Source organism: Natrix helvetica, assembly GCF_964273705.1.
Source record: "Natrix helvetica genome assembly, chromosome: 10".
Lineage (NCBI taxonomy): Eukaryota > Metazoa > Chordata > Lepidosauria > Squamata > Natricidae > Natrix > Natrix helvetica.
Window position 1 is genome coordinate 13,332,172 of NC_138561.1, and position 13,505 is coordinate 13,345,676.

The window sequence follows — 13,505 nt, forward strand, 5'->3', positions numbered from 1 at the left end:
TATAAAGCTGAAAAAGGCTCTTTTCGTCCTCCCCAGGCTCCCATAAAGCCTCTGGAGCCTGGGGAGGGCAAAAAAAGCATGCAAAAAATGGGGGTTCGCGCCTGTCGTGCGCGCTGGGGGGGGGTTCACGCGTTACATTATGGGTGCCCGTGCACGACCCCCCTGTGCTACCTCCCCCCGCTTATGGCACGCGAAGCAAAAAAGGTTCACCATCGCTGCTCTAGAAGGATGCAAATGACCAGCTGTCTGCAAGCAGTATAAATCCTTCCATTCCCCACCATCCAGTCAGAGCTGAAGAAGCTTCTTGGATGGGAATTGAAATGTCTTCAAAGAAAAAACGCAGAAAGTCCAGTTGCCTCTTGAAAAAGCACCTTTGAGACAACCATCAGCTGGATGACTGAGAATCTCCGTAGACATGTGAGACTAAAAGCTTATGGAAATGGTCGGTCTGGTCTTGCCTGTCTGCCTATGGCTATCATATCTGTCTATCAACCACCATCTATCTATGTCTCTCTCTCTGCCTTTCCCTCTGATTGGTTGCTATGTGGAATGCCTCTGTTTCCACCCACATAAATACACCCACCTGTCATCTTTCTTCCCCTTCCTCTTCAGCTTCGGGGAGGCCCGAGGAGACACTTTGGCCTTCCAGTCCTTCACTGGCAACCGCTGGGAGGTCACTTTGGTTGTGAAACCGCCGGAAGTGGTAGCCAAGCTCACAACTTCATCATCGTGATCACTGCAGAGGAAAGAGAATGGGAAGGCCATTAGTCAGGCGTCCCGGCAAATGGTAGCATAATAATAGAGGTCTCGGATCAACGTTAGCTCAGCCATGGAATAAGGTGGCATGCATCAAAGGGTGAATTTAGGCTATTATTTTGCCATCCGAAGCAGCAGCTGATGGATCAGTTTTCCTTAAAAGCACACCCCATTCTTCACCAAGAAGACACAGGTGTCAAGCCTCCAGTCATATTCCTTTTAGGATCTTTGGCCTGCCACACTCTCTCTTATTTTACTATGCTGTTTCATTAGTGGGGAATTGGGAGGGGGAATAGTGAGGAGTAGAATGTTTTTGTCAAAATGAAACATTCCTTTCTAGGAGCCCAAGGTCATTCTTTGTCTCCGCACCTCTGCCTGTGACCGGAACTAAATGGGTGGAACTGCCCACATGGCAGTGGATGATTGGACCATGTGATGGACTTGGGGATGTGGAGGGCAAGATCATGAACTTTCAACTGGGTGGGAAACCCCGGAAGCTTTCAGATTCGGGTTTCCACAGATGTGCCAACATGGCTCTTTTAATAAATTGGAACTTTGATGAAAGCTGTGCCTTGAACTCTGATTTAATTTTGGATGATATTTGGAATGCTGACAACAGGATCGAAGAAGCTTTAAATGCTTTTCATGTTTGGTTTCCTATCATTATAATATTGACAATTTAATTGATTTTCGGAGGAATGAATTCAGATCTTCTCCATCCAAATCCCAGGGCCACCTTGCATTAGCCAGCAATCCTAGTCTCTACTGACCAGTCGTCTCTGACATTCAACCACCAAGAAGAACGCTAATGCTGAACCGCTCAAATGGTCCATATTTCTCTTAAGGGTTATCAGATTGCATTCATTGGCGGTCTAACGATAGGAGCGTGTTGGAGATTTGATCTGGTCTGATCTCGGGGTCAGATTTCTAGATGTCAAATCCGGCCGATGGTTGGACAGGGACATCCAAGAGAAACGGATCCGTTTTCCAAATGGGATTTCGATTCCAAATGGAATGAGTCATTCCGATCAAACGTTGCCTAATGTGATAACTGATCCCTTTCCTCAAATTCATCTGTTGTGCTAGAAGCATCAAGGTAGAGAGAATGGCACGCAGCCCATACCTCTGCTCGGCACTGGCATCTTGGCTGTCGTGCTGCAGCAAGCGATAGGTATGTCTGTGACAAGAGCTCTTATGCTTCTCTTCCACTTCATTCCTGGGGCTGCACGGGAAAATAAAACAAGGGACACAGGTTGCACCAAACCCAAGTATCTTATCCATTCATGCACCAAAGGTTTAGGCCATGGATCGGCAACCTTAAACACACAAAGAGCTACAAAGGTCCTAACCGGAAGACTCCCATTCAATTCTGGAGCCGACTGGAAGTCCGGTTTCCCCACCATAGAGTCTCCTCCTAATGTGCCGTCCTTTTTCCTCTACCTGTCCTAACCGAAAGCCCTATCGATTGGGGAGCTGACTGGAAAACCCTTGCCATAAAGCAGGGGTGTCCAAACTTGGCAACTTTAAGACTTGTGGACTTCAACTCCCAGAATTCCCCAGCCTCTGGAATTCTAGGATTTGAAGTCCACAAGTCTTAAAGTTCCCAAGTTTGGACACCCCTGGCTTAACCACAGATTCACTTAATGGACATCATCATTTGCTTAACGACGGCTGCAAAAAGAGTTTGAATCTGACCTAGTAAGCGTGAGCCAAATTGGTGCTAGATCATAGCAATAGCACTTAAGACCTATATACCGCTTCACAGAGCTTTATAGCCCTCTCTAAGCGGGCATTCGGGTGGGTGGGTGGGTCTGGGCTTGGGTCTCTTGCAGGAGGACAATGACTCCAAACTGATGACGCGTTTGACTCCTTGCTCAGGCTCAGCCTGGTCAACCCCTTTCATTATCGTTCAACCCACCAGGTCCTGCTCTCAGGACGCAGCGTAACAACAAAGGAGGATGGGAAGGAGAAGGAAACCTGTAACCAGGCACCTGTTCTTAAAAGTTTAACCATCCTTTTGATTTTTCTAAGCTAGACTCCTGTTTTCTTTCTCTGAAGACAGTGAATATTGTGGACTGAATATTCCTGCGCTCTTTTTTTAATTTCACGGGGTGTACAAGAACCAACTAAGGCAGTGATGGCAAACCTTTTCAGCACCGAGTGCGCAAACCAGAATGCCCATGCGCGCATGTGCTCGCATGCACGAGCCGGAGCACCGGAAACCCGAAGGCCAGCTGGCTGGCATGCGCGTGCCTGATTTTGGGCCGTTTTTAGGGCTGTTTTCCAGTGCTCCAGCACCCGCAAAGACCAGCTGGCCGGCACAAATGTGCGCACCAAAAACCAAAAGAGCAGCTGACGATAACAGTGAGGGCTCTGTGTGCCATAGGTTCGCCATCATGGAACTAAGGGATGGTCCATCCTGGGCCCCAGGGAAGAGCGATGGACTCTGGCCTTACCTGTCTGCCATGCTGTTCCTTGTCTCCCTGGTGATGTCAGGGGCGGCCGGCCACGGCTGACTCACCCCGCTATCCAACGCCACGTTTTCCTGAGGTAAGGCCGTCTCCAGCAGCAAGGGGGCGGTCAGCATGTCCACCTCGTTGGGGGCCATGTCCAAGGAATGATGGCTGGGCTCTGAGCTGTGACGGTTGCGCGGGGAAAGCAAGTGGAGGGCGGAGGCTGCCGAAGCCATGCTGTCCGTGTGATGGTTGGAGTCCAGAATTTCTACCGGGAGGCCAGACGCGGCTGCACCGAAGCTACGCTGCAGGGTCTCCGAGGCGATTTCAGGCATGTCCTGGGACATGGCGGTCGAGGCTGAGGAGATGACGTCTGGGGAGCGCTCACGAGTTGGAGAGGACTGGGGTACCACCAGAGGCTCCACTTCCTCCTGCTCCAGGGCCAAAGGAGGAGGGTTCCCTGGGGAAACCTTGAGCGGAAAAAACAAAGAAGTTGATTCTCTTGTAGCATTCGTTACACGATCCTGGGAAATTAATCCCGGCATCTCCTGCCTACCTTCCCCTTTCCATTAACAGGCCCGGATGATAACAATGATGGTTTAGTTCACAAGTTGTAGAATGAACAATAAGATGCATAGCTCACACAGAAAAAAATGGTTTTAAAAATCTCGAGAGAGTAATTGTGCAACTACCCGTGCTTCGCGACAAAACTATGTGATCGGGTTATGCAGGAAAAATTTGGTTCACAATCAGTTGGCTTAGTGGCGGTCGGTGATTGAAACACATAAGGGAATATCACTCCAGCTGCCGAGTCCAGAAGCAGTTCCATAAGTGGAAGGCATAGATATTTTGTTGAGGTACTGACGTTTAGAACTGTAAGGAGCCCCAGACTGCTCCTGAGTGAAGAAGTGGAACGTGTTCCAGTTTGAACTGAGGTAACGGAATATGAGGCAACTGGCAGTTGGAACAGAGTTCTTTTCAGGTGGGGAGGGGAAGTAGAACTCCTTAGCATCAGAGCGTGTTAATTACTGTATAAGAAATACTAATGATTTGATGGCCATTTAGAAAAATCCTTTCTTAGCATGCACCTAGAAGCCGAGAGGAACATACGTGCCAAATTTCAAGTTTGTAGGCTTTATGGTTCTGGAGATTTTGTGATGAGTGAGTGATATTTAGCTTTTATATATACCGTGTTTCCCCGAAAATTAGACATGCCCTGCTAATAAGCCCAATCGGGATTTTCAGAGCATGCGCCATAATAAGCCCTCCCCTGAAAATAAGCCCGCCCCCAACTATTTAAGCGCATGCACAACTGGTCCCCGCCATTACCACTGTACCACCTACCGGTACAGTTTGCAGGGCAAAAAAGAGGGCTCGCCGCAAAAACAGTGGCAGGAGAAGCAAAGTGCTTCCACCCCCTTCCCTTCCCTCCCGCTCAAAAAGAGCCCGCTGCAAAAATAGCTAAGGAACAAGGGCTGACTCGGGAGTAAAGGCACAGGTGGACGGTGAATGGTCCCTCCCATAGGGAATAAAGAGGAGCGAAAGGGGAGTGGAGTTTGCAGGAGACAATTAGTTCAATTCATTAGGGTGAAGATTCCTGAATTCTTGCCAAGTATTGTCTGCTACAGAGTGGCATTTGGAAGATATTGGCCTGGCAACTCTCCAAGCCTGATAAAAGTCTGTAGTTGTGAAATCTCTTGAAAGACTGTTGGCCAGGACTGTGCTGGAGAGGAATTCCCTTTAATCTAAATACAAGAGGTTTTATCGGGACGAGGAGTCTGCTTCATGCTCTTGGGAAGCCTAGGTCAGAAGACTATCTCCCTCTCACTCCAATTCTTACAGTTTAGTTTGCAATGTTATATGCACAACAAACGTCTGCTTAAAAATCAACATTTAAGTTAGAAAGTGCAGGGGAAGTCAGGTTATTGGAAATCAGCAGGGGAGACAGCTTGGGCAAGTAAAGGCACGGATGTTGCAAGAAAGGAGTAGGGGGAGTTGAGAAGAATCACGACGGTCTCGAGAGAATCTCCCTTACCGGGATGGGGACTTTTGGGGTCAGTTTGTCAGGAAGGCCAGGGAGCAGGACAGAATGGTTCCGCGGGCTTGCCTGGAGACTCCCACTGCTGCCACTCAGGGTGAGGTTGGCATCAAGCTGTATCTTTGGGCTCAGGGACATGTCCTCCGATGGCCTGGCGCAGGCAGGAAGAAAGAGGAAGAGCAGCGTTAACGGATAAGACCCCTCCACTTCCTCCCGTTAGAAGCAACCTAGAAACCCCCAGCTCTGCCCAAGGCAGGGCCCAACTCTGGTGCTTGGGAGCATGCGGAGCATCGCATTCCCAAAACACAAGCATAATACCGGCAGTCCTCAACTTACAACCGCAAGCAAGCTCCAAATTTCTGTTGCTACAAGGCAGTTGTGAAGTGAGTTTTGCCGTTTTACAAATTACAACTGTGCATTTACTTTCTTAACACCAGCCCAGAGGTGCTTTTTCAGGAGGCAACTGAACTTCCTTGTTTTGTTTTGTTTTGTAGATGTTTTGCTTCTCATTCAAGAAGCTTCTTCAGCTCTGACTGGATGGTGGGGGAATGGAAGGATTTATATTCCTTGCAGACAGCTGGTCATTTGCATCCTTTTAGAGGGTGGTTGAGGCCCCTTGGATGTTTTACCTGTGCCTCAGGGTCACTTCTGGTTTCTGTAGTCTGTAATTTTTACTTTCCCACCTGGAAACCCATCTCTACTCTCACACCATTCAAAGGGTGTTCATCCCAAATTGTACAGCTAAAAGTCTTTCTTAAGACTTTCTTTAAGAAAAGACTTTCTTAAAAGTCTTCCTCCGGCCAGCTCACAATGAAAAAGGAGAATAAATAAGAAACACAATGAAATGGACCCAGGGACCTGCTGCTGAGCTGGGCTCAATCGTCTTCCTTAATTGAAATCTTAGTTGTACTTCGACCCACGATTGGGACTTACCTGGGAAGGGGGGGCTCGCCGACCGAAGAACTGCTCATGGGGGTCACAGCCGTGAGGGAACTGATGCTACTTCCGGGAGACCCTGTGATCTGGGACAGACAACAGTGTGTGTTATTCGGATGCGACAGGGAGGGAATCAATCGCACAAAACTAGATCTTTGGACTTTGCACTTAAGGGCCGTAGATTTTGGGTTGCTGAAGAAAACCGTTTAGTTCAGCTGAAGAGCTACTGTGCTTTAAGTCTGCTTTTCTGACTTCCCAGTGGGTTCCTGATCTCCAGTCTACACTAGGAATCCTAGACTTAAGTGCTGGCTTGGAAAATTTAAGAATGGACAATGCAGAGGATTCGAAACAAACTAGATCAGGGGTGTCAAACTTGATTTCATTGAGGGCCACATCAGGGTTGTGTTTGACCACGGTGTGTGTGTGTGTGTGTGTGTGTGTGTGTGTGCGCGCGCGCTCAATCTCACTCGTGTCGGGGGAGCCTGTGGTGACCGAGCGCTCTGCCAGTGAAAATGGGCTCCCGAGCTCCGTTTTTGGGTGTGATGGCCTCCTCCAACTCTGCCAGCCAAAACAGAGTTTGGGAGTGCCGCCTATGCTCTGTTTTCACTGGCAGAGGATTGCAGGAGGCCATCGTATCCAAAAACGGAGCTCGGGAGCCCATTTTCACTGGCAGAGTGCTCGGTCCAGCATAGGTAGCCCATTTTCACTAGTAGGAGAACCATGGGCTGGTTCTTCGCTGTTTTCAGGGCAGCCCTGTGGGCCAGTTCTAAGCACCCCACGGGCCAGATCTGACCTCCGGGCCTTGAGTTTGACACCCCTGAAATAGACTTTTCCGCCTGGAACACCAGCTAATTCACTCTTCAAAAAGCTTCTTAATAACAGTGCCGTTCCTTTTTGTCCAACAAGGCCCTTCCATGCCTCAACAGCTTCTTTTCTTTTAACCGTTAGTGTCTGGGAAATAATGGATGAAACCCTAATATAATCTCGATTTGGTTCTGTATTTTGCATGAATGGAGAGCAAGGAAAACTGGCTGCAAGTGTGTTGTGGCCCACCAGCAGAGCTGGCAGCAGAGTCGGACAGTGAGGAGGTTGGAGAGGACCATGGGCCAGTCCTGAAGCTAGAGAAGGCTCGGACGATGGCTCTGGGTCGGAGGCAGAGGCCGTCTGGCAGTGATCAGGTGCCTATGGAGCTAGACAGCAGTGAGGCAGAGGAACAGCTGGAGCCTGTTCCCAGTGTGAGCATGCGCAGAGCTGCCAGAAGAAAAGAACAGCTCAGAAATCAGGGTAGGCTTGGAAGTAAAGCCAAAGATGGATGGTGAATGGTTCCCTCCCATAGGAAATAAAAGAGGAGCGAAAGGGGAGTGGGCTTTTTCAGGAAACAGTTCATTTGTTCATTCGTTTCAGGAGTGTGAAGATCTGTCCTTGAAATCTCAGAGACTCTGTGCCCAGTCTTTCCTTGCACATCACTGCATTTGGAAAATATTTACATGGCAGCTTTCCAAGCTAGATAAGGTCTGTGGTTATAAATTCACTTTTGAAAGACTGTTTGCCAGGCCTTTGCTGAATGTGAATGAGAGGAATTCACATGTGTTTCATAAAATGGGTTTTGATGGGACCAGGACTCTGCTTCGTGCTTTCTGGGGAAGCCTCGGTCAGAACAAAGTCCAGCCAAGAAGAAGAAGAAGAAGACCAGATGCCCTCTTCCGAGCTGAAGGAGTTACCTGCTGCAGAGATGTGCTGGGAGTCATGAATGCGTCTGGAGTCATAAGTTTGGGTTTGGTGTCATTCGATGGCGGGAGGAAGTCTACGGGTACAGACAGTTCCGAAATGCGTCGCAGGTCCGGCTGGGAGCCGTGGATGGATCCCTTCTCAGAGCCCCGGCCTTCCATGCCAATGTCGGCCAGGTGATCAGGGAATGCTTCAGGACACAAAGGGACAGATTAGCACAAAGGTGTTAGGCGCCAAGAGGATTTATTGCTCAAACCTATACAAAGAATCCAGGCAACTGTCAGCACTAAACTGGCACTACAAATGACTTAATGGAATTCAGTGGCGGTGCATTTGGAGCATTTGTGGAGATGTAATGATTCCAAGCTGAGTCCTCTCTTGACTCAACCTCTCAGGCTCTGCTTCTCCTTCTCCTACACAAAAGGCACGCAAAGGGGGAAGGAAATGGTGGGACAGACCTTCAGGCAAGTGTGAGTAAGGCAACACAATTGAGAGGATGACCTACCCATCCTAAAGATTTGGCAAACTGAAAAAAACAGGGCTTCAATGCATCTCCATGAGGGGAAACACAATATCTTTCCTCTAACCCTCCTCTCTATAACCAACCAGAGAATGTAGCCAATATATGCTACTACGGCAAAGATTTTTGTGACATTTTGCAAAAATGTTTTGTGCTGAACATATAGCTGTAGTGTATTTATGATAAACCAGCGGCTATTTATAAGTTAAAAATGTTAAGTACAATTTCCCTTTCCCTTTTTAGTTTGTATGTTTAGCTAATTGGGATTGTCCTCTTTTTTTTTTTTTTAAAGAAGCTTTTTTTAAAAAAAGTGTAAACATTATTTTGGCAATTGTGTGTGTATAATTTTTTTAGAAAAAAAAGGGGAAGGAAGGGGAGGGAGGGAAGGAAAGGAGGGAGGGAAGAAGGGAGATGGAAGGAAGGAGACAAGGTAGAAGGAAGGAAAGAATGAAGGAAGGAGAGGGAGGAAGGGAAGAGAAGGAGGGAGGGAGGGAAAGAAGAAGGGAGATGGAAGGAAGGAGACAAGGTGGAAAGAAAGAGGGAGAAGGAAGGAAGGACTCCTTCATACCACAAATCCAAACTTGGAAACCAAATTTATAAAAATAATACAAATGCACATATCTAGATAATTTATTCACAAACGCACTTATCTTGATAATTTATCTATATATGTGCAATACAAATGTACATATCTAGATTATTTATTGACAAACGCACATATCTTGATAATAATTTATCTAGATATGTGCATTTGTACTAAATTTCCATTTTTTAAAATTAATACATCTTTTGTAAACAGCAAGCAAGAAACAAAAGAAGAAAACTCTTGCAGGCTCTGCTTAGACTTTATCTGGGAAAAAGGACTCACCAAAGTCTTCGCGGGAACAGTGGGGAGGGACTGGAGTGGCCGTATCTGGACTATGGAGGGGCTGGAACCTTATCTGTACATCTTGAAGGGCCCTGCAACATTTAGGTAAATGACTTCAAGTTACACACTTCACCTGGCTCCACCGAAGCACCCGTTCCATTTCAATCTGCATCGTGGAAAGCTAGCGATGCCCTCACATCAGCATTTCAACATTCATTCCACGTAGAATGAAGGCCATTAGAAAGAGAGAGAGAGAGAGAGAGGGAGAGAGAGAGAGAGAGAGAGAGAGAGAAAGGGCAGACGCTGAAAATAACTTACTTGGTGTGGACGCAGAAGAGTTTGATCAGCACCCCTGCTGCCGAACCTGAAGCGCCCGAACTTTGAGCGCCTTCTGAAAAAGGAAGAAGTCGAGGGAAGAAAATGAATCGCTCCGTCTTGTCACCACCAAGAGCCGCCAAAGGAATCTCCCAGCCATTACACTCAAATAGAAGCAGTTTATGAACCTTTTTGGTTGAACTAAAGAGCCAGGCAAGCAGAGATTGCCTGGTAGCGGCAAACCGAACCAGGCTCCAAAATGTCCTACGTAGCCTCGTTTTCGACACCGCGCAAATGTGTGCACCCCCCCCGGCGCGCAAGCATAGGGCATGCACGGAAGGCAGCACGCATGCGCAGAAGGCGCGTGCGTGCTCAGTTGCGAAGTGGTGGCAAACCTAAGTGAATCCCACCGCTGGCTTTGCATGGAAAGAAGTAACATTTAAGGAGCTTCCCTTGGGTTTGAGGGTGCTGGTGGCGAGTGCCTCTTGTTTTACAAAGATAAAAACTTCCTTGAGCAAGCTGGACAGCTTGGGATGAGACAATGAGATATCGTGCCAAGTTGTATCTTCTGCTAACTCCTGTTTGAAATACTATGGTTTGAGTTCTATACACAAAGGCACAAGACAGTCTCTCTCTATATATCTTTCACTCTGTCATATCTATCTCTATCCATCCATCTAATCTGTCTACATTCTCTCTAATATATCTGTCTCTAATCTCTGTCTACTGTATGTATCATCACCTCTGTCATCACTATCTATCAATCTATCTATCTATCATCTGCCATTTGTATGTATGTATGTATGTATGTATCTATCTATCTATCTATCTATCTATCTATCTATCTATCTATCTATCTATCTATCTATCTATCATCTATCTATCTTCTGTCCTATCTGCCTATTTATCTATCTCTATCCATCCATGTCTATTTTCTCTCTAATATATCTGTCTCTAATCTGTCTACTGTATCTACCATCTGTCTCTGTCTTTATCTATCTATCTATCATCTATCTATCTCATCTATCTATCATCTATCTATCTTTTATCATCTATCTATCTTCTATCATCTATCTATCTATCATCTATCTATCATCTATCTATCTATCTTCTATCTATCTATCATCTATCTATCTATCTATCTATCTATCTATCTATCTATCTATCTATCTATCTATCTATCTATCTATCTATCATCTATCTATCATCATATCCATCCATCCATCCATCCATCCATCCATCCATCCATCCATCCATCCATCCATCCAATCTATCTACTTATCTCTAATATATCTGTCCCTATCTGTCTATCTCTCTCTAATCTAACTCCCCCCCCCCCTCTCTCCCTTGCACACACAATGATGAAATCATGGTTTATCAATCTACAAATTACTTTAAAAGGAAAAAAACAACGGAAGCAGAGGAACACGAGAGAAATAAATCAAATGACACATGGTGTGAAGGAACTCGGGACGGAAGATGTTCTTTTCTCCTCTACCAAAATGCTAAACATCATTTAAGATGATCAAAACATTAACGGGCGAGGAATTTAGGGCTATAAAAGCCAGTTCAGCTTCACACTGTGAAGATTTTGCTACTGGAAATGGACAATCTAAAAAAGGGGGATTTTTCTTTTTCAAACGGATGGAAGAAGAGGCTAGTCATGGTCTATATCAGGGGTCACAACCTGCGGCTCTGGAGCTGCATGTGGCTCTTTCATCTCTCTGCTGCAGCTCCCTGTTGCTGGTCGGCACCACAATTTTGAGAGGAGCTTCTGGTTAGGGTGGGGGAGAAAGCAGGGCACACCAGGAGGAGACTCTATGGCAAGGGGTGGGTTTTCCTATCAGCCCCACAATTGATAGGGCTTTCGGTTAGGACAGGTAGAGGAAAAAGGATGCCACGCTAGGAGGAGACTCTATGGTGGGGGAACCGGACTTCCTGTCAGCTCCAAAATTGAAACCATCCAGTTAGGACTTTTGTGGCTCTTTGAGTGTTTAAGGTTGCCGGCCTCTGGTCTATAAAGACTATGTAAGAAAACCAGTGTCTGGAGAACCTGGGCAGAAGGTGTGAGCATCTACTTGGAGTCTGGTTGACCAACATGCCAAGAGACAACTGACCAAGAGAGGCCTTTGTTTTGATCATGCCCAACTCTTGTTCTGTGTCCAGAAATGATGTCTCCTGGGCTTCTTCATCTCAGGGAAGAGGCATCCATCACTTACTTACCAGCGCTGATGCCATCACTCTCCTCTTCTCCTGAGAGGACCTCGGTGTGCCTCAGTCGGCAGCGGCTGACCATTTGGATGCCGAAGCTCAGGACAGGGTGAGTCAACAGGAACTCTGAGATGGAGCTGAAGTAAGCTTTGCCCTCTTCTTGGTTCTGGACAAGTTCCATCACATACAAGACCTGTGAAAGATAATCCGTCGCATCAGAGGCTGCAAGAGGAGACATGGTCTCATCTTGGCTCAGGAAGCAGGTAAAGCCCAGTTCAATCGTGGTCGTAAGTCAAGGACTAGCAGTACTGCTTTAATAACACTATGATGTCCATTCATTGCTACCAGATAAATGGCCACATAAATCATTTAAATAAAAGTGGAGACTCTAGAAAGAGTGCAGAGAAGAGCAACGAAGATTATTAGGGGACTGGAGGCTAAAACATATGAAGAACGGTTGCAGGAACTGGGTATGTTTAGTTTAAGAGAAAGAAGGACTAGGGGAGACATGATAGCAGTGTTCCAATACTTCAGGTGTTGCCACAAAGAAGAGGGAGTCAAAGTATTCTCCAAGGCACCTGAGAGTAGAACAAGAAGCAATGGGTGGAAACTAATCAAGGAGAGAAGCAACTTAAAACTGAGGAGAAATTTCCTGACAGTTAGAACAATTAATCAGTGGAATAGCTTGTCTCCAGAAGTTGTGAATGCCCCAACACTGGAAGTTTTTAAGAAGATGTTGGATAGCCATTTGTCTGAAATGGTGTAGGTGCCTAGGCAGGAGGTTGGACTAGAAATCCTCCAAGGTCCCTTCTAACTCTGTTATTCTATTCTAAATACATCATAAAATAAACGAAGGACCATAAGCAAGTGTTAATCATCTTAATCAAGTAGCTACTACCAGTTCCACTCACTATATTAACAGAATACAGGAAGTACTAAAATGTCTAATCTACCATGGTAGATTAGACGTTTGTATCGCAACAGCCATCTGTTCTGCAGGTCAGTGAGACGGGTGGCGAATAAATTCAATATTAAATAAAATAAAATTCAAGTGCCTACCTTTCTTTGCACATCACTCAAAATTAGGTACTCGGCTGAGAGATCCAGACAGGCCTTCAAACTGGGAGGGACGCTCACAGAGCTAAATATATCTGGAGAAAACCTGGAATTAACCGAAGACGAGAGTGGTCATGACACACTTGGGAACTTACTTATTCCTCTTCTTTTTCTGGGGCATCTGATTCCCCCCACTAAAGGAATGTCAGCTACAGAAACCCTTACTGAATAGTCTGGAGGCAGGTCCAGGAGACGGTGCACCACATTTTCAACTCTTGATTCTGATCGGCTCCGGTGATGAGAAACCTCCAAAAAGGAACCCTGCGGAAATGAATGAATGGGAAGAAAACGGACTCAAAAAGACTGTGGTCAAGGAAATGTTGCTTGCAACAAGAAAAAAAAAAACACCACCTCCTCCAGCCATAGTAAATTCATACAGTCGATCATAGCTTTAGCAAGGTTTGGAGTAAAGTGTTGTGGCCCATCCGCGGCCGCAACAGACACTGAGGAGGTTGGGGAGGAACATGGGCTAGTCCTAGGGGTTGAGGAAAGCTCAGACGCGGACTCTGCGTCGGGAGGCAGAGGGAGTTAGACAGCAGTGAGGCAGAGGAACAGCTGGAGCCT

At 46.6% G+C, this 13,505-nt stretch overlaps 1 protein-coding gene across 1 annotated transcript in view; it reads right to left on the reverse strand.

Annotated features, from left to right (window-relative positions):
• EDC4 (enhancer of mRNA decapping 4) overlaps positions 1-13,505 on the reverse strand; it is a 36,573-nt gene that overhangs the window by 11,768 nt on the left and 11,300 nt on the right. Inside the window, exons 10-20 of the mRNA XM_081963452.1 lie at positions 13,107-13,202; positions 12,885-12,987; positions 11,838-12,018; positions 9,618-9,690; positions 9,300-9,391; positions 7,905-8,101; positions 6,181-6,269; positions 5,245-5,398; positions 3,213-3,679; positions 1,880-1,978; positions 584-736 (exon numbers count right to left, since the gene is read on the reverse strand). Coding sequence (XP_081819578.1) covers positions 584-736; positions 1,880-1,978; positions 3,213-3,679; positions 5,245-5,398; positions 6,181-6,269; positions 7,905-8,101; positions 9,300-9,391; positions 9,618-9,690; positions 11,838-12,018; positions 12,885-12,987; positions 13,107-13,202 — 1,704 coding nt within the window. The remainder of the gene's footprint in view (positions 1-583; positions 737-1,879; positions 1,979-3,212; positions 3,680-5,244; positions 5,399-6,180; positions 6,270-7,904; positions 8,102-9,299; positions 9,392-9,617; positions 9,691-11,837; positions 12,019-12,884; positions 12,988-13,106; positions 13,203-13,505) is intronic.